The 21,014-nt window shown below is 39.9% G+C and overlaps 1 protein-coding gene across 1 annotated transcript in view; it reads right to left on the bottom strand.

The window, feature by feature from the left end:
- GNPTAB (N-acetylglucosamine-1-phosphate transferase subunits alpha and beta) overlaps nt 1-21,014 on the bottom strand; it is an 87,044-nt gene continuing 66,030 nt past the window's right edge. The window contains exons 13-21 of the mRNA XM_032168881.1: nt 19,862-20,964; nt 17,249-17,448; nt 16,812-17,031; nt 15,713-15,826; nt 13,285-13,370; nt 12,917-13,015; nt 9,034-9,201; nt 4,162-4,252; nt 1-1,723 (exon numbers count right to left, since the gene is read on the bottom strand). Coding sequence (XP_032024772.1) covers nt 1,646-1,723; nt 4,162-4,252; nt 9,034-9,201; nt 12,917-13,015; nt 13,285-13,370; nt 15,713-15,826; nt 16,812-17,031; nt 17,249-17,448; nt 19,862-20,964 — 2,159 coding nt within the window. The 3' untranslated portion in view covers nt 1-1,645. The remainder of the gene's footprint in view (nt 1,724-4,161; nt 4,253-9,033; nt 9,202-12,916; nt 13,016-13,284; nt 13,371-15,712; nt 15,827-16,811; nt 17,032-17,248; nt 17,449-19,861; nt 20,965-21,014) is intronic.

Genomic DNA, 21,014 nt, shown 5'->3' with positions numbered 1-21,014 from the left:
TCAGACAAAAATTTAACTTTTTATGAGATTTCAGTTTTTGAAATACACAACTCTTACAGCACAAACACAGTATTTACATTTCAACTTCTTTGTACAAAAGATATATGCCATTTTGAAAGAATATTGTTGAGATCATGATCTAAAATACCTGTCAGAGTTACTCATGGAATCTGCTCTTCACAAATCCATTGTATTATGACATAAACAAAATATGGCTAGACGCCAAGGTTTAACCATACATAAAAATACTAATTCTCGGCTGGGTGCAGTGGCTTATGCCTGTAATCTCAGAGGCAGGTGGATCACCTGAGGTCAGGAGTTCGAGATCAGCCTGACCAATATGGTGGAACCCCCGTCTCTACTAAAAATACAAAAATTAGCCAGGTGTGGCGGCATGCACCTGTAGTCCCAGCTACTTAGGAGGCTGAGACAGAACTGCTTGAACCCAGGAGGCAGAGGTTGCAGTGAGCTGAGATTGCGCCACTGCACCCCAGCCTGGGCAACAGAGCGAGACTCTGTCTCAAAAACAACAACAACAAAAACTAATTCTCAGTGATTGGCAAATGATGGCCTGAGGGTCACATCTCCCTGGTGGGCAGTTTTTGTACAGCTGCAAGCTAAACATGGTTTTTACATTTTTAGAGGGTCGTTTGAAGAAAACAAACAACAAGAAGAATGTATGACAAAGACACAGGTGGCCTGCAATAATTTACTATCCAGCCTTTTACAAACAAAGTTTGCTGGCCTCTGTTCTATCAAAAACCGACTGAGAGAGATAGCTACTGGAATATACCAACGGGTATTAAACAAGACACCACTGTAATGTGCCAGTGCCATCAGCACTACTCATTTCTAAAATGAGGCACTTCTGTTTGAATATGTACATTTCCAAAACATAATTACATCTGGTAAGTAGTACTGTTACTAACTCTAGCCCTTTGAAATTAGACCTGCACATGAAATCATAGTATTCTTAGGGGCTGAAGTCAATAATTACAAAGCATTTCAGATGTCAATCGTTGAGCTCTTCAGTAGTTAGTGGTTTAAGACCATTTACAGTCTTAAATATTAATAAAACTCATAATTTAGGTATTGTCAATAAAAGGTGATATTGCTGCATTATTTAAATAACATCTATAAAAATAGGTTTAGACATCCCAATTCATTATACTTAGAAGCAAGAATAACTAGTCAACTTAGTAACTACTTATTTTAAAAATGGGAAATGAAAAAAAAAGTGCAAAACTTTAGCAAAAGGCTGTGGAATGCAAAGACTGGGGCCTCTTAGCAATCACTCCCAGCTGGCATAGGCTTCTCATAATAAAGTTAGTCTGCAATGATTGCTGTGGGAAATTAACAGCTGTCTCTTGTCAGTGAGCCTTTTTATGAAAAGGATGACAGGTCCATGAGCAAATTCTTTAAAAGTAAAATCAGTTCAGAGCTGCTCAACACACAAGTTTGCAGTGGGTTGGTTAAATAATTCCTGGTCAGTGGGCTATATTCATGCCACAAAACAGCATGGTACTGGATATTTTTCTTCTTCGGACCAAACTGCTAAGCATCACATCACAAAGACATCTCTGTGAAGCTGAGTTTTAAAATGCTCAGTAAATGCTGAGGTAGATGGTTTTCAAATGAAGATCTTCTATACTCTGATTCGATTGGGACTAGCTTCTTTGTGTATCCTCCTTCTGGGAAATATCTTCCGCTTAAGTGCAATTAACTAAATGATGAAAGACAGAAAATACATTTTAATACTCACGTTGATGAAAGAATATAAGTGCATCAAACTTTCTAAGAGCCATATGACCTTAATCATTTCCACAATCTTATACATAAAAAATAGACAACAAACAAATCTCCATCATTCCTCTTCCAAAACAAAAACAAACATTAGTTTTGTTTAGCTTTGTAGGGATAATATGCCTAGATAAGTGCCCACAAAGAGACCCAAGAGGATTAAAATTATTTCGGCCCATGCTTCATTTTTCTAAGACCTACAACTACAGATTTTTACACAGCTATTACCAAAGCATATTTATTTTCAAGATGTCCATTTGTCAAGCCTTTCTATTGAAGGAAACTGGCTCTATTTAGCCTTAAGACACTGTCTCCGAGTTTGAAAATGACTATGTTTGTAAGATAGGATTAAAAAACAGCCATACACCTATACTGAAAATCCTATCAGCATTTCTCTCCCCTCTACTTAACCTAATCATAATCATTGGAGAACACAGGTAACACCCAATTTAAAAATGGATTGTAATATAAAAGTTCATTTGTAAATTAGTAGCTTAGAACTTGAATGCTTTTTTCTCATAAAAAGTTTACCCATAATACATCTGAAATAGAAAACCAAATCAACATTATAATAAAATTTCCATTTTAAAATGTGGGTTTTTTTTTTTTTTTTGAGACAGAGTCTCACTCACTGTTGCCCAGGCTGGAGTGCAGTGGCGCGATCTTGGCTCACTGTAACCTTCACCTCCAGGGTTCAAGCAATTCTCCTGCCTCAGCGTCCTGAGTTGCTGAGACTACAGATGCCCACCACCACGCCCGGCTATTTTTGCATTTTTGGTAAAGATGAGGTTTCACCATGTTGACCAGGCTGGTCTTGAATTCCTGATTTCAAGTGATCTGCCCACCTTGGCTTCCCAAAGTGCTGGGATGACAGGCATGAGCCACCGCACCTGGCCTAACATGTGCTCTTTATGTTTTCCATCTAGGATTTCTATATTTACCCTGTCTTCCCTCTCCCCAGCCATGTAGGACTGGCTTGTTCCTTCATCTGTAGGAGGAGGCAGGGCTTTGCCCAAACATAAGACACCATGGTTTGAATGATGAGCTGGGATTTGGGAGGGGAGGAAGAGGCAGCATTGGCTGCTTTGTTTGTGAAGGTGGCAGGCATGGCAGGAGGAAGGAGTCTGACTCCAGTAGAGAGCAGGGTGTTGGGATTTAACCTGCGCTTCCCTTCCCTCTTCCTTCCTCTCTAGTTCCCTATTCTCTACTGGTATAGATGACACAGAGGAAAGACTGACACTCCTCTTCCTTTCCATTAATGGCTGCTCCTTTGAGTCAGGGCTCCTTTCCTTCCCCATCCTAGGTCAGCACAGCAGACTCAAAGGTTTCTCATGGGACCCTGTTCTAAAAGCAGGTACAGCCTTTCTGAGCTTTTTCATAAGACTTTTACCTGCCAGGAACAATGGTAACAAACATCAAGAACAAGATGTACAATCCCTGGGAAGCAGACGAAGGTTAAGTTGCTGTCCTGTTCACCTGCCCAGTCTCTGTTTCCTGAATTTCCTTCCATTTACAGCAAGAAGCCCATTCATTTATCCTAAAGCTCTCAGTACTTAGGTGCTTGTCCTTCTTGGTATAAGTCAGCTTGGTGTACGTTTCATTTGAGTGACAGCTAGAAAAGCTCCACTCAATAGTCACCTTGATTGGAGCAGAGGCCAAGTCACTTGCCACACCCAAGTCAGGTCAGTAAAGATGCCCATTCCCCTCCTTCAATCCTTTGTCTTCAGAGTATTTCATATGTGAATAGCCTAATGAGGACTCTCTTATCCCTTTGTTACCTCACAAATCTCCCTCCGACTTCCGGACACTCACCTCAAGGAGGCTGCGTGTGTACATGCATGCAGAGGAAAGCCCAGGTGTAGAGGGGCTGACAAGGAGAGGAGGAAGGAGGAGAGAGGAGGGAGAACTCCTAGCGATTGAAAGAAAGATAAATGGGAGCTACCGGTGTGAGTGGGACCAACACAATGGAACCGTGGGATGTCTGAAGACACTGTGCTCACTCAAGGAAGCGTGAAAGAGAGGAAGAAAATTGGAGACCCATAGAAAATTAACATTAGATAAGGATTCTAGATGGCTTTTTGGTTATAAATACTTAGAGCTACTTGGTTTTAGTCTGATTTCTACAAGTTAATCTGTTGAGTTCCAGATAAAAAGAATACTGGTAATGGATTTAGAAGAGAAATGAATAAAAGACTGTTATATTTGCTGCCTGAATATTGTGAAACATATTTAACATATTCACATATGAGCTATAAGACAATAAGAGAGGTTAAAATTTTGATTGTAAATGTGTATCATTTTCTAGATGCTAGTATACCAAGAAATACCATTTAATACCCACATAAAATATATAAAACTTACCTGCTCAGCAAAAAATGAGAATACAGTAAACATAATCAATGTTGCTAGTACACAATGGGTCCAAAACTTCAATTTGTCTCGATAAGCCCTCCTGTGCAGAGAGAGAAGAAAGCAACTATGTACTTCTGTATATGGTTTCACTACCATTAGTTAAGCATTATTTATGTGCTAGTTTTATAAAAACAATGTTGGAAAATACAAAAACATTGTCTTGCAATTCTAAAATGTTCACACAATATACATTTCCAACATGAGTTCAGATTTTTTATTATGTCATAGTAAATATTATACTTGAATTAGTAAAGTTATCCACGAAGGGGAGAGGACTTCAAAAGAAAATTACTTCTGGCACTTAAACAAAACCACTCTTTCATTCATTTTTATTCACTCATACTTATTTATTCACTCAGTCTCTTGATAAATACTTCCTGTGGATATGGAGAGATGAACAAGATGAAGTCCCTGCTTTAAGTGTTTAGAAACCTGAGGCGTTGCTGACATGCTGACTGATGACTTGCCATCACATAAGACAGACAGAAATATGCATTATCAAAAGCAAAGTCTTGTGAAAAACTTAGAGAAATGAGGACAGCACCAGAGAGATGGTGGCATTTCCTGTAAGCCTTAAAGGGGACAGGAAGCATATAGATGAGAAAGAGAAGGAGCAGTAGAGTGGCACGGTGGCCAGCTGGGCCCTACAGGACTGAGTAGAGTGAATCCATGTGGCAGCATGGGGGGAACTAAGCCAGGTGAAGGTGAGAGGGTGTGAACTGCAACTGCTTTGCAAAACCACACCGTGGGGTCTGGACAGAACACTCTAGTGGGAAAGTGGATGAAACAGACAGGTGGGGATATGTGTGACATAATCAGGGTAAACATGTTGGCCATTTGAAGGATGGACAAACAAGGAAGGCAGGCAGTTTAGTTTTAGTCCAGGCATGAAAGGAAGCAGTGACAATAAAAAGAAATAAGCAACAGAGGAGACATTCCTGAGGTAGAATCAACTGGACCTGGAGCCAACAGAATATTGGGGATAAAAAGAGGCAGTACAGCCATTTCCTCATCTGTAATTTGGAAATAATGAACAATTGGTTACGAAGATTAAATAAAAATGCTTACCATAGGTTTGGAAGATATGCTAGTAACTACCAAACTCTGGCCTCTGTGCTGAGTTACAGATTCTCATTTTCCACTGTTTGGGCGTGGGTGTCTCTACCTCAAGTCACACATCCAAAATGGTACTCTCCCACACACAGCTCTTCCCCCTCTATTTCCCACTTCTGTTAATAGGATCATAACCAGCTCTGTCAACTAATGTCTAGTGTCATTCAGAATCAATGTGGATTCTTAAAGAGCTAAGCAGCCACAGACTACAGAGAGCTAATGCCCCAGCCGCGAAAGAACCCATCCAGTGAGCGCCTGCTATGTTCTAGGGAGGCACTGTGGACTCAGCAGTAAGACACCATCTTTGCCCTGGAAGAGGGCTCAGTCTACCGAGAGAGACAAACACAACCAGACAGATGGCTGTGCAGTGCTATACCCCAAAAGGAATGGGCTTCTGTGGGAACAGGAAGAAAGTCAATGCAGGCAACTAGGGAAAGATGGCATGGAACTCAGGGAGGAAAAGAGAAACAAGACAGTTTCTAGAAAGCAGGGCTAGCAGTGAGAGACAATGCAGAACTGAGCAGGATGAGGAGCAAGCAGCCTCCAGGGCAGGGGAATGACTGCAAGAGCACCCACACCTGATTCACACCATTTGTACAGCACAGAAATCAAGGTCCCCTCAAATTACTTGTAAGCCCACTTCTTTCTTATTCAAATAGACCCTTGAGGGTAAATTTAGTCACAAATTGGATTTGGAGAGTTAAGACTTAGAACCACCTAATGATCTTTTTCCTCTGAGTTAAGGGAAAGTGAAAACTGTGAGAAGCCATTCCTTGCCATTTCTGGGAGACAAGACCCATGATTCAGTAATAACTTCTCCTTATGAAAATAAAAACATAAAGATAGCAGCAATATTCATCCTAATTGTCTCATTTGTCTAACTCCAAGACACCAAGGAGTTCTAGTGCCAAGGTCTGCCAATTTCCCCTTTAAAGTGTCTCCCAATTCGTCTACTGCTTTCTCTTTATTGCCTGGGCTGTATCCTTGGTTCACACCTGACTGACTGTTTCTAGGACTAGTGAAATGCTTATATACTTGTCTCCCTGCCTCCAGGCAACCCTGCCCCACTCTAAGTAACTTCTTCACCACTCCAACCTCCCCACTAATACTAGTTATCATCTCAAATCATGAAGTCTGATCATGACAAACATCTAAAAAAAATCTCTCCTGGGGGTCCGTTCTCAAAAGAAAAAAGTCTAATTCAAATATAGCCTTTCACAATCTTTTTTCTCGACACAGGACTTACACCTCTGTGCCTTTGCACATGCCATTTCTTCTACCAGGAATGCTCTTTCTTACATGGAAATGTCATTTTCATAATTCAAAATCAAGTCCAAATGTCACCTTCCCATAACAGAATCAGCTGGTCCTTCCTACGTACACCAACTGCATTGAACTCTTATTGCCGCCCTCAATATACCGTATCACAATTTGCCTGGTATCTGTCTCCCTGGATAGACTGTGAGCATCTCAAAGCCCAGTACCATATGCCTTTCATCTTAGTATTCCTAGCACCTGGCACAGACAGGCAAGCAAAGGGTCAAAAATCTTCCTAAACTGAAAGATAAAATTATCTTTATAATTAAATGTTGGCAATGGCAGTAGAATGAAAGATGAAGAAAACTTATAAAGCAGCTTTGGAATATAGTGGAATGTGCAGAAGACTGGGAGTCAGGCTGGATCAGCCACTTGCCAGCTACTTCAGCTGGAGCAAGTTACTCAACTCACATTACTATGTTCTCATCTGCAATGTGGCAATAACAAAACTTTTAATTGTAGAGAGTAAATATCTTGCCCAGCACGGTGTTTGGCATACAACAGGTTCTCAAGAAAAAGTGTAGCTACTCTGACAGCAGTGATGATGATGAAGCACACTTAGTAGGTGTTGTAGGCCAGAATCTGGGGAATGGGCTGCCCAGGTTCATACGTGGGCTCCCCCATTCAGGAGCTGTGATGCCTTATGCAAGTTACTTCCTGTTGCTGTGCTGAGGATAAAATGGACCTACTACAGAGTTGTTAGAATAGTTAAATGAGAATGTGCATGAAAAGCTCTTAGTCAAGTACCATGTTACAGTTAAGTTAAAAAAAAAAAAAAAAAAAGGCCTTAGTAAGGTACTTGTTACTTAAACACTCAATATTGCTAGTGATTATTCCCACAGTAGATAATAAATTAGCTGATTTAACAAATATAAGAATGAAAATTAGGGCTGGATGCGGTGGCTCATGCCTGTAATCCCAGCACTTTGGGAGCCTGAGGCGGGAGGATCGCTTGAACCAAGGAGTTTGAGACCAGCCTGGCCAACCTGGCAAAACCCTGTCTCTACCAAAAATAACAAAAATTAGCTGGGCATATGCCTGTAATTCCAGCTACTTGGGAGGCTGAGGCATGAGAATCGCTTGAACCCAGAAGGGGAGGTTGCAGTGAGTAGACATCATGCCACTGCACTCCAGCCTGGGTGACAGAGCAAGACTCTGTCTCAAAACAAAAGAAAACAAAACAAACTGCTTAACTCAATCCTTTACTCATTATAAAGTTTCCCGCTTGGTTATAAAGGCTAACCAGATAGTCTGGTTGTTGAAGTACTGAATGAAATGGCTCCTAGTACCTTTCCAGGTTTACACTCCACTATTTCAATATGAATTCTCCAACTAAGCTGGGCTAGCCCCCAAATTGCCCTGATCATTCCTACCTCCAAGCTTTTGCTCATTGTTCCCTTCTCACCACCTCTGAGATTCTGCCTTCAGGACTTACTGAGCTGACTATCAGCTCAGTACATACTGACCTCATGTACCTCTCATTTTATACTAAACAATCCCTTCACTTACACATTGGTCAACAAACAGTTGAATAAATGAAGTTCCAACTAGACTGAAAGTACCCAGTTACACATTTTTTCAAATCCCTTAAAATGCAAATAAATGTCTTTCAAATATTAAATGCAATAAAAATTATAACTATATATATATATATATATTTTTTTTTTGAGACGGAGTCTTGCTCTGTCACCCAGGCAGGAGTGCAGTGGCGCAATCTCGGCTCACTGCAAGCTCCGCCTCCCGGGTTCACGCCATTCTCCTGCCTCAGCCTCTCCGAGTAGCTGGGACTACAGGCGCCCGCCACCATGCCCGGCTAATTTTTTTGTATTTTTAGTAGAGACGGGGTTTCACCGTGGTCTTGATCTCCTGACCTCGTGATCCACCCGCCTTGGCCTCCCAAAGTGCTGGGATTACAAGCGTGAGCCACCGCGCCCGGCCGTAACTATATATTTTACAAAGAAATTACAGAGCAAATAACATGTTAAATAAATTTTGGCTGAGCACGGTGGCTCACACCTGTAATCCCAGCACTTTGGGAGGCCGAGGCGGGCAGATCACCTGAGATCAGGAGTTTGAGACCAGCCTGGCTAACATGGTGAAACCCTGTTTCTACTAAAAATACAAAAAATTAGCTGGGCTTCGTGGCACATGCCTGTAATCCCAGCTACTCAGGAGGCTGAGGCAGGAGAATCATTGTACCCAGGAGGCAGAGGTTGCAGTGAGCTGAGATTGTGCCATTGCACTCCAGCTTGGGCAACAAGAATGAAACTCCATCTCAAAAAAAAAAAAAAAGAGAAATTTCATAAAAAAAAATTTCATCACTAACATATAGATACATACGCATGTATACACTCACACACACACATGCATATATAAAACATGAGAATTTACCATTCCTGCAGCTCATGCATATGAAGGAAACGGTTTCGATACTCTCTTGGCAGCTCAAATTGGGAAGGTATGGGGAACATGGATTCATAGAAGTCCCTGAGAACAGCCTTCACTGTCTGAGCATCTTTATGATTGTGGTCAATGTTGTCATTCAAGCAAACAAACTTCCTGAAATAACAGAGAGCCAGGGTGATTAGTTACATATGGATAATCCTGACCTAACAAAACAAGGATGTGGATTCCAAATATATCTTAAATGGACTTATGTCCCAAGTTGGTATATTTGCTGATATGATTCTCTGGGGGAATGATATTCTATAAAATTTTTCTTTAGATATTCCTCACCTATAAAACAAGAGAACTAGGGTAGATGGCCTTTTAGCCATGGGAGTAAATTAATTTAATGACTTCCTTTTAGAGTGTCCTGAATTAATTGTTCAATAAATGTAGTTAACTGACTAGAATATTTTGTTGGCAGCTAGCAAAGACAATCGGTGGCCAGGCATGGTGGCTCACAACTGTAATCCCAGCACTTTGGGAGGCAGAGGTGGGCAGATCACCTGAGGTCAGGAGTTTGAGACCAGCTTGACCAACATGGCAAAACCCCGTCTCTACTACAAATACAAAAATTAGCCAGATGTGGTGGCGCGTGCCTGTGGTCCCAGCTCTTCAGGAAGCTGAGGCAGGAGAATCGCTTGAACCCGGGAGGCAGGGGATGCAGTGAGGAAAAAAAAGAAAGACAATCCGTAGGTACCTAAAACCAAGTTCTCTGAAGGCCATGCACAGTGGCTCATGCCTATAATCCCAGCACTTTGGGAGATCAAGGTAGGCTGATCACTTGAGGTCAGAAATTTGAGACCAGCCTAGCCAACACGGTGAAACCCCATCTCTACTAAAAATACAAAAAAATTAGCCGGGTGTGGTGGCACGCCTGTAATCCCAGCTACTCGAGAGGCTGAGGCACAAGAATTGCTTAACTCAGGAGGCAGAGGTTGCACTGAGCAATCTTTAGATTGCACCACTGCACTCCAGCCTGGGTGATAAAGTGAGACTCTGTCTCAAAAAGATTAAAAAAAAAATCAAAATCAAGTTCTCTGAAATGATAGTTATATTACAAAGAAAAATCATGTAAATAATTGAGAAAGAGAGACAGTGCCTTATAGCTACAGATTATATGAATTTGGTAATTTCTGCTTACTATGTCTCTAACCAAGCTGTAAGATGCTACAGTTCTGGCAAAAAAGCAGATTACAGTGGTGCTTCCTTGCTTGTTTCAAGTTCCTTTCAAGGCAAAGGTCACTAAACTAAGGGCCCATTAAAGTGCCTTGTAGGTAGGCCAATACTTTTGAAGTAGATTCACCAAAATTAAAAAAAAAAAAAAAAAAAAAAAAATCAAACAAACCTGATAAAGCCTTCAGATCCAACTACCAATTTATGGGAAATACAAGAGACATAGAAACTTGTTAAACAACTAGGATTCAATCAGAGAAGGACAAAGTATAAGATAGCTATAGAATCTATAATCAGATTTCTTCATATACACATGCAAAAAATTATATGGTTAAAAAAAGAGAGATGGAGGGAAAACCCATAGATTTAACTTCAAACCAACAAACTTAAAAACCAAAAAAACACATAAGTCTTTATGAAAGTTAAGAGGAGTGAAAGGTGTACATTGACAAAGTAGTTGGTCATATGAAGGAATCATTATTGATTTTTTTAGGGTGATAATGGTATTGTGGTTATATTTTTAAGAATCTTTATATTTTGGAGACACATACAAAAAACGTGGAGCTAAAATGATACAATGTTTGAGATTCACTTAATATTAATCAGGTAGCAGTGATGGAGTGGGTGTGTTTAGATGAAACAAGGTCAAATATAAACGGAAGTAAATAAATATAAACCACTTGTCTTTCTTCTGTTAAGAAGGAAGTTTTAGTTGTAGCCTATACTTCTGAAGAAGGAAGACAAGTGAGGGGTATGTGAAAGCTCATTCATCTTTCTCTAAACCTGGAGACTGCTTTAAATTAAAGGATACTAAAGAGCTATGTCAACCTAATATAATATATGAGCCTTGACTGTATCTTGGATTAAAAACAAACAAAAGAGGCAGACAACAGCTATCAAGGGCATTTGGAGGCAACTGGGGAAAGGTTGAAGACAGGCTATTAGATGGTATTATTTAACCAATGTTAAAGTTCTAGAATGTATTAATGGTCTGTGGCTTGACGATGAAGCCACCACAAGCAGAGCTAAGAAAGTCAGAGAAAAACAAAGCCTGGATATTGTCTATCCCAGACTCCCTGTTAACGGGATAAACATGTCCTTAAAGCTGAAGTCAGTCTGAAGTCTAGTTTTCCATGCCTGACTTAAAATAAGCCTTCATCAAAATAAAACAAAACAACATAAACAAGGGTTATGATAACATCTGTTCAGGTACACAAGAGGCAGCTGGGCCTGGCAAACTGTGGAAAAAGCCTGGCTTGCTATGTTTCTTTTTACTGAATCCCTGTCCCTTTAAGTACCATGAAAATGTCTATGAATACTCTAACCCAGTAACTTTCAAATTGGCACAAAGACCTAACAGTATAGGCTACAACTAAAAACTGCAAATTCTCACATTATTACTACACATGACGGAGAGAGCTCATCAAGAAAATGGGGGGAAGTCTGTACTCCCATCAAAATTGGTTCTTAAAAGCTAAAGTTGTTTTAAGAAATTAAAACAGTAAACTTTAAGTGGAGGGAACAGCATATGCAAAGAGGGCTGTACGCTGGGTAATTATTGTAGCTTATGGTTTGCTTGGCTTGTGGGAAACATTTTGTAAAAAATCAAGTATTTTACTGGATTACTGAAGACACTAAATAGGTGTTAAAGATATTTTTTTTTTTTTTTGAAAATTCCAATTTCTTTCTCCTCCAAGTAAGAACAGGATTTGTAGAAAAAATATAATGGCTTTAAAATGTCTATAAGGTTCACATCTTTGATTATTTATAATTAAAATCCTAACTTCAGTGAGGTAAAACTAAAGACCTCCAAATGCATTTAAAAGACTCAGAAATTAAAAATACTCAATTTTAGCTGGGTGCAGCAGCTCATGTCTGTGGTTCCACTACTCAGGAGGCTGAGGTGGGAGGATTGCTTGAGCCCAGGAGGTCGAGGCTACAGTGAGCTGTGTTTGCATTACTGCACTCCAGCTTGGGCAACAGAGTGAGATCCTGTCTCAGAAAAATATAGTTTATATGCCAGTGCCTTTATTTTCCAAAGAAGTTGATGAAACACCTATTTCCCACTAAAGTTAAAAACTCAAAAGTGCGTATTTTTAGCACATTTTATCAAACCTGCTAAAGTAACAGTTAAGGGGCTAGTAAATAAATTGTTAAGGCTTAGGTAAACCTGAAAATTTATTCATCCCCAAAGGATGGCTGGAGTATACTGGATTAAGGTTCACATTTACGGTAGCATTCCTTTTTCCTCAACAGCCAATCTCAACTTTACTTTGAATTGCTAAGACAAATCTAACCATCTGAACAACTGTTCTGGAAGTACCTTTTTAGAAATGCCATAATTCTAAAAAGGCATTTCTAGAATGTCCCAGCTGCCTGGCCTCACCTCCCCACAATGCGATCTGTCCCTGGGTCTCCCTGAACAGCTTGTTATTAATAGAACCCAGTTCTTAGAAGTTCAGGCTCATCCCTCTGCATGGGGGACCCTACCTCAACTTGCAACTCCTATCTCTCACTCAACCCCCAGCTCCAACACTGCCTCCACTGTTAGGCCTTTTGGTCTGTTCGATACAGAAATAAGCTACTCCCTTCTCTCCAGTCCTTTTACTCAGGTTTATTTGCATAATTAAAAATTATATATAAAAATCAGTACCTAGGGTTTTTTCTTATGTCATCCAACTGGCCAACCACATGAGAAACGTTGGTACGAATCATTTTAAAAGCGATTTCTTCTTCTCCCATGATTTCAAACCTAATTATCAAAACGTATTTGAAGAGTTTAAATAATTACATGGATATAAAAAATAAAACTTCAATAGAAAATACATTTTTTAAAACCGTAGTGGACTCAACATCCACAGATGTTTAAGTTAACTTAAACTTTTAATACTACTACAGCAAACAATCTCATTTAAATTTTAGAACAGTTCTTAATAGACAAAATATTGTAGAATTATGAAAAAGCCAGACCTTTGTGATTACTCTTGTAGTAAACAAAGGGAATATGTGTGTACTACTTACCTATATTTGTTTTTGTCCTTATATGCTTTGTGGATTTTGTCAGTTACTGGTTTACAGTTTGTTACTAGACTTTTAGTGACCGGTGGCTATGAGAAAATATAAGTAGATCAGATATCACATCAGAGCTGAAACTAGGGCAATTTAGTCCTAATCTAAGTTCTGATTTTTAAAACTTTGATTCTGTTCTCTCTGGAGGTAAGAAAAACACCAACTGTGACTACATATACATCTTTTTCATCTTTAAGAACATACTGGCAAACAATTACTACCATTTATATAATAGAGAGTTTATAATGCATTTTTCACAAACCAAACCTGAAGTACTTTATCCTATTGGATCATGCCAAAAACCCCAAATAAACTACTGAAGTACACAGACGAGCTGCTCTTCAGTTATCAGCCTGACTGCGTACCAGCTCTGTGTGAGGCATCTGGTGAATTCCTGACCCACAAATAGTCTCATAGTCTCATTCTTTTTTTTTTTTTTGAGACGGAGTCTCACTCTGTCGCCCAGACTAGAGTGCAGTGGCGCGATCTCAGCTTACTGCAACTTCCACCTCTCAGGTTCAAGTGATTCTCCTATCTCAGTTTCCCAAGTAGCTGGGATTACAGGAACCCGCCACCACACCCAACTCATTTTTGTATTTTTAGTAGATATGGGGTTTCACCATGTTGGCCAGGCTGGTCTCGAACTCCTGACCTCAAGTGATCTGCCCGCCTTGGCCTCCCAAAGTGCTGGGATTAAAGGCATGAGCCATCACACCCGACCAATTTTTGTATTTTTTAGTATAGAAGGGGTTTCACCATGTTGGCCAGGCTGGTCTTGAACTCCTGACCTCAGGTGATCTGCCCACCCTGGCCTCCCAAAGTGTTGACATTATAGGCACGTGCCACCGTGCCCAGCCTTAGTCTCATTCTTGACCTGCTGATTCCTATCTGCCAATCCCACTAGAGCAAGTTCCTTTAAGGCTGATACCAGGTCTTACTCCTCTATTTATCTCAACTTTATTAATTTGGTAATGTTAAGTCTTGGCACATGTAGAGAACTGGCTTTTCAGTGGCACATATCCATATACTAACCCATGCCATATGCTAAACTAATCTACATGTGATAGGCAACACTCATACTATGTGCTCTGATGGCTCCTATGCTGACCTCTTTCACCACCAATGGCTGCCACTTGTCACACTGTGTCTACTCATGAAGGGAGGAGGTGTCCTATCTGCAGTCATGATTTATACATGGCTTGAAGATTTGCAAGATAGTAATTTTTTTAAAATACCACTTCATTCTGATTATGAAAGCAAAATCTACTCATTGTAGAAAATACGAAAAATTCTAGTGTACAAAAAGGATATTAAAAACTACCTGTGATTTAACCTACTGTCATTTCTGTTGTCTTTTGGGGTATGTGTGTTATATATGTACTTAGAGGATTTTTATAGTTCAACTCATACTGTCTATATGGTAGTACCCATTATTTTCCCCACCTAATTTTATTATATAAGAATTTTTCGCCAGGCGCGGTGGCTCACGCCTGTAATCCCAGCACTTTGGGAGGCCAAGGCGGGCGGATCACGAGGTCAGGAGATCGAGACCATCCTAGCTAACACAGTGAAACCCTGTCTCTACTAAAAATACAAAAAATTAGCCGGGTGTGGTGGCGGGCACCTGTAGTCCCAGCTACTCGGGAGGCTGAGGCAGGAGAATGGCATGAACCCGGGAGGTGGAGCTTGCAGTGAGCCGAGATAGTGCCACTGCACTCCAGCCTGGGTGAAAGAGCGAGACTCCATCTCAAAAAAAAAAAAAAAAAAAAAAAGATTACTTTGTGAAAAAGAGCCCTGAAAATAAAGCTAAAAAAAAAAAATTAGCAGATTAATGGCTGTATTATATTCATTTCATCATTTCTATGATTTTCTTCACATTATAACTTCTCTGAAACTAAAATGTCTCTTATAATCTACAGTCTTTCAATTATTTCAGCCAAATGACATTCCAATGTAGTCGTGTGTTAATCACCCACTGCCCCTACTGGTAAAATGAAGTAAAGTGCCAGCATTAAAGCAATTCAGCTTTGATGAACGATGACATTCCATGTGATGAATATCTCCTTGATTGTTAAACCTCAGGATTGTTCTCTCTGGCCAATGAGAATACTCTGGGGCTATTTTCTGTCACCCTTAGTAAACAGGACATCCGCTTATGGAATATAAGCAACAAATCCAAATTACGCATCTATGGGGTGAACAGTAAGATTCCAAAGCAAACTATGAATGATTCGGATTACCTGTGCTACTATTTTGCAACAAAGACATATAAAACCATAGAGCCTGCTTCTAGTTCTAAAGTGCTATACAGAAATGCTGTAAGTAACACTTGATAAGGATGTACTTTCTGTTGTACATAAAAGTAACCCATTCCACTTACCAGATTGGGATCATAGTAGGATTCCTGAGTTGGTGGAATATTATTTAGCTGAGTGATATCAGCAGGAAGCATTTTTGAGCAATTTATTAGCATGTGTTCCAGACCTGTCAAATCCTAACAAAGAAAAAGAAGATAAACCTGTTATACATAAGCATTGTAAGTAATGACTGTGGTTTTAAAAATAAAAATTAAGTGAAAGCTTCCAAAAATGGTTTAAACGCTATCTTCAAAGAGAGTCTGACTGCATGATTCTTACGATAAAGGCGCTCTAAGAAGAGCAGAATGAGACAATGCCAACACAAATATTTCATCTTCATCTCAAAGAACATTCTGGCCTCTGAGATACCCATTTACACAAGGTGGTCCAGAGCTCAGGAGAAATCATGCCCTGCAGCTAGGCTCATCTGGGCACCCCCATTAGTGAGTTTCCTACTCCTGGGACTAGAGGATGCCATGAAGGAGGGGCCTGGCTGAGATCTCCAGCTAGCCACACCTGAAGTCCTAGAATGAATATACCACAGGAATCTCATATGCAGGTATGGTCTGGCTCTTTTCCAGACACTACAAGATCAATCCCTACTGAAAACCTGCAAAAAGTAATTTCATAAAATATGAACCTCAAATTTGGTTATAATTCTAGCACTAAAACAGACTAGCTATGAATACCCACAGTAAATATTAAGAATTATTTTTACTTGCAATAAATTAAAATATGTAGGGGAAAAAGAGACATGGTCAGAATTAAAATTTTCTTTATTTTTTTTTTTGAGACAGAGTCTCACTCTGTTGCCCAGGCTGGAGTGCAGTGGCACCACCTTGGCTCACTGCAACCTCCACCTCCCGGGTTGAAGCGATTCTCCTGTCTCAGCCTCCCAAGTAGCTGGAATGGCAGGCGCATGCCGCCACGTCCGGCTAATTTTTTGTATTTTTAGTAGAGACGGGGTTTCACTGTGTTGCCCAGGTTGGTCTCGAACTCCTGAGCTCAGCTGCCTCGGCCTCCCGAAGTGCTGGGATTACAGGTGTGAGCTACCGCGCCTGACTAGAATTAAAAAATTCTCATTTAAAACATCAAAAAGTTTAGAATAAGACAATACAACACCTGCAAACTTAACGGCAGTTCGTGAATTCTGGTAGCCAGTGTTCGGATTTCTCTGTCAGACAAGACACCAGATTGGTCTGTATCAACTTCATCAAAGACTTGAGATATATTCAGTGGTTGCACTGCACTCATGAGATAATAAAAATAAGAGAAGGCAAACTGCATATCCTCAGAATGGCGCACTTTGTGAAATGACGTCTTGTCAAATTCTTCAGGGAACCTGTCCAAATATAACATATTACGAACTCTGGATATTCAAAGTATGTACCGTATCTAACATTTGCAGAGATGGACTTTTTTCTTTCCCACTTAGATAATACCTTTAACATATTAGTCCTCAAATATTAGAGCCATAAATTTAGCATGCTAAATATGCACATTTCAAGTAGCCTTAGTTCTGAACACAAGCAAACAACTCAAACACAAGCAAGACTTACATATCTTGCAGTTCTTGCATAACAATCCGGTCAATCATGTGAGGCATGTGAGCGGGGACTTTCCGCGATGTGAATCCAAACTTGCTATTTAGAATTTTATTTACATATCTGAGGGAATCTGCAAATGTATCTTTTAGTTGCCTCCCAGTATTTTTGCTATCAGTGAAGTATGCCAATTGTGTCTTCAATGACTCTTCTTCCTGAAAAGAGAATTCTACATGTAACTCAGCATTATGTTTAGTGCATAAGTGTACTTTGTTACGACATTTTATATAATGTGGTAATAACTAGTCACGAACTCTTCATTAGGAGCAAATGAAATACATGTTAACAGGTCACTTTAAGGATCTAAACTGGACTTAGCGGGACTCAACTGGATTTCAGTGCAAGTATCACCAATATTGGTTTGAGAACAACAGCTGTACGATGGAGATCTACATAACAACAGTCACATATGGAGGGTATTCTTCAAGGACTGGTCACTGACTGTGAGATTTCAAAGCCAATTCAATGCAACATTTAGAAAATTTATTTACATATACATTTGATAGTACTTTCAATATCAAGCTATTTCTGTAGGTGATATCAAATGTGCAAGTCCTTGAGTTTTAAGCACAAGGACTAGAAACAAATTTGGTTTCATCTTATAATAGTTTTAATATTATAAAATCAAAACCAGTCAGTGGCAGAACTAAATAGGCAAAGAAAATTGGCAAAGCATTCAAACACTTTACAGAAATATTTCTGCTTCTCAAACTGATAAAAATAAAAATGTAAGGAGACTGATATTAACTGGTGTTGGTTGGACTGCAGTGAAACAAGCAGCACTGTTGTATACTGTTTGTAGAAATATGAAGTGGTGCAACATTTCAGAAAGATATATTTAAAGTTTATTCCTGCTAAGCTAATTCTACCTGCAGAACTGAAACTCACTGAAATGTAAGATATGTGTACGAGAGTATTCAATGCAACACTATTTGTAATCACAAAACATTGGAAATAACTACCCTGCAGCTATTAAAAAGAATAATGGCACTGGCATGGGTATAAATAAATAACGGCATTTGCCCACATACTACTACATCAAAAGGCAACTGCAGGGAAATATATGTAAATTTACACTATACATATATTTCTATATATATAACTATACATACATATAGGTATGTTTGCATAGCTATAGAAAAATACTGGAAGAATACCCATCAAACTATTAACAGCAATTATCTCCAGGAGGGACACTGAAGAAGGAAGAACTTTCCTTTATTTACTGTATATTTTTGAATTATTTGCAATTTTTACTACTAGCCTATAATGCTTTTGTAAATTTAAAAAAAAAAAAAAAAAAAAAAAAAAGGAAAGAGGCCGGGCACGGTGGCTCACGCCTGTAATCCCAGCACTTTGGGAGGCCGAGGCGGCTGGATCACCTTAAGTCAGGAGTTCGAGACCAGCCTGGCTAACATGGTGAAACCCCATCTCCACTAAAAATACAAAAAATTGGCCAGGCATGCTGGCATGTGCCTGTAATCCCAGCCACTCAGGAGGCTGAGACAGGAGACTCTCTTGAACCTGGGAGGCAAAGACTACAGTGAGCCGAGATCACGCCATTGCACTCCAGCTTGGGAAAAAGAGCGAAACTCCATCTCAAAAAAAAAAAAAAAAAGGAAAGAAAATGGGGGAAACTGAGGAAATAAACATAGTCAAGAACACTGCAGTCCTTCACTAGACAATCTGTAAATGCCTCATGTGCAAGGCACAAGATACTTCCTAAAATGGTGAGAACATAGTTCCTCCTTCACTCTCTTTTCTCCCAGCCTAACACCCACTCGTGGCTATGTGCCTTCACTATTCAGCCCAGACTGTATGATTTTTTTTCTTGGCCTGTCAACTCCCACCCCTTCGAAGGTCAGTCCACAGGGCACTTCCCTCCTGTATGCCTTCCCTAGTACTTCTAGGCAGAGCTAAGGAGTCCTCCCTCTGAACTTCTTGCCCATATCTCAACACAGACACATCTCTTTGCTACAGTTATCTCCCCACAAATTTGTCTTCTCTACTGGTCCCTGAGTTTCCATGAGCAGTGGCTATGTTCCCGTCATCTTGCATTCCCCAGTGGTTAGCACCATGAGAGCACTGAGGAGAGGTACAGATGACACCATTGCACAGTGAAGCCATGGTACAGGGCGACAAGCAGTCCAACTTTGAGGCTTGGCTCACGCTGGTTTGCTGTTGTAATGTTGGGGAAGCTAATGAAGTTAACTGAACTTCAGGGTTTTTCATCAGTAAAGCTGGAATAATACCATATCTGAAACGTCAAGACAAGACAACATGCCACTTCCCGCTCTCCTTCCTCGAAGTACACCCCTGGCTAAATCTCTTACTCATTCACACTTGGGCTGTTTCCTAAACTACAAAATGGGGATAGCAATAATAAATACCTTCATATGACATTTATTATTAGGTTATTGGGTAAATTAAATGAAACCATGTAAGAAAAGCATTTAGTTCCATGGCTGGCACAGGGAAGTGCTGAATAAATGGTAGCTATAATGATATTATCATGAGATTATTTACTCTTCCTGAGCATGAGAAAGAATGAGGCTGGATGTTACTTACGTCAAGAAGATCTTGGAAATATTTTTTCTTCTCCCATGGCAAAAAGCCCAAGTAACTATCTGTGTAATGCTGCAGCTTTCTTCCAAGTAACACTTCAGTAACACCTATGTGATTTTCAGCATTTTCCTCCATTCTGTTGTTCTCTTTTTCTTTCCCTGTGATTTTCTTTTCTTTTGTCATCTGGCTTTCCAGTGGAACAATCAGAGATGAGGGCTTTTCTTTTGTCACATTTCCGCCTACTGTTTTTTGGGTGTGAGTTTCCAATCTAAATCTTGCTGTGGTCTCCAAGTCCATGGATGGATTCTGACCCTGGTCATGACCATTCACTTTTACACTCACTGCAGGAAAAGTCAACCTCTGTAATCTTTCAGACACTCCTAAGCTGTTCGGCAAGATGCTTTTATGAACCTGTTTTTCCTGTGGAGCCACCAAACTGTCATTTGTTTCATCTGTTATTATAGCTTGATTTTTTATGTTAGCATGCTGTGAGTTCATCAGAAATGATCTCAGCAAGGCTGACTTGGACAAATTGTATCCTTTCAAAGTGATGTCTCCATGTTCCAGTTGCAAATCCAAGTTATTGAGACTCAACTGGGCGTCTTTTGGAAGGAGTGAAACATTTACCAGGGGAATTTTCACCTCTTCCTGGGCTCTCCTTGTTGAGTTAACATCATGTCTCTTAAACTTCGGGAAGCGTTTTTCTTTGGGAATATCCTCAAAAAGGATTTCTGCCTCTGGAAGAAGTGTTATGGGACTAACTAAATTTTCGTAACCCTTCTGGGCCGTAGAATTCAGTTTTGGTCCCTCCCTTGTGTCCACCTCCACTGTTATCTGGATTTTGAACTCTTCATCATTTGTATTTTGAAACGTGAGATTAAAATGTATTGTGGTGGCATTCATTCCACTGTGCATTATGAGGTGGATGGTTTTCCACTTGTTGGCAATAGAAGCATGTCGAATTATTGGATTGTCACTATAGGCACCTTCAACTCCTCTTTTGGCTATTTCTGCAAAGCTGAAATAAGGCAGGCATTCACCTTTTGGAATAATATAGTGAGTCTGGTTTGGGAGAAGGATCACTTTATACAATTCATGAAAATGATCTAGAGGAAAAAACAAACATGATTTTTTTTTTTTAACTAGGCATTTTTCC

Source organism: Hylobates moloch, unplaced genomic scaffold (genome assembly GCF_009828535.3).
Source record: "Hylobates moloch isolate HMO894 unplaced genomic scaffold, HMol_V3 SCAFFOLD_12, whole genome shotgun sequence".
Classification (NCBI taxonomy): domain Eukaryota; kingdom Metazoa; phylum Chordata; class Mammalia; order Primates; family Hylobatidae; genus Hylobates; species Hylobates moloch.
This window is presented reverse-complemented; position numbering and strand designations above follow the sequence as displayed.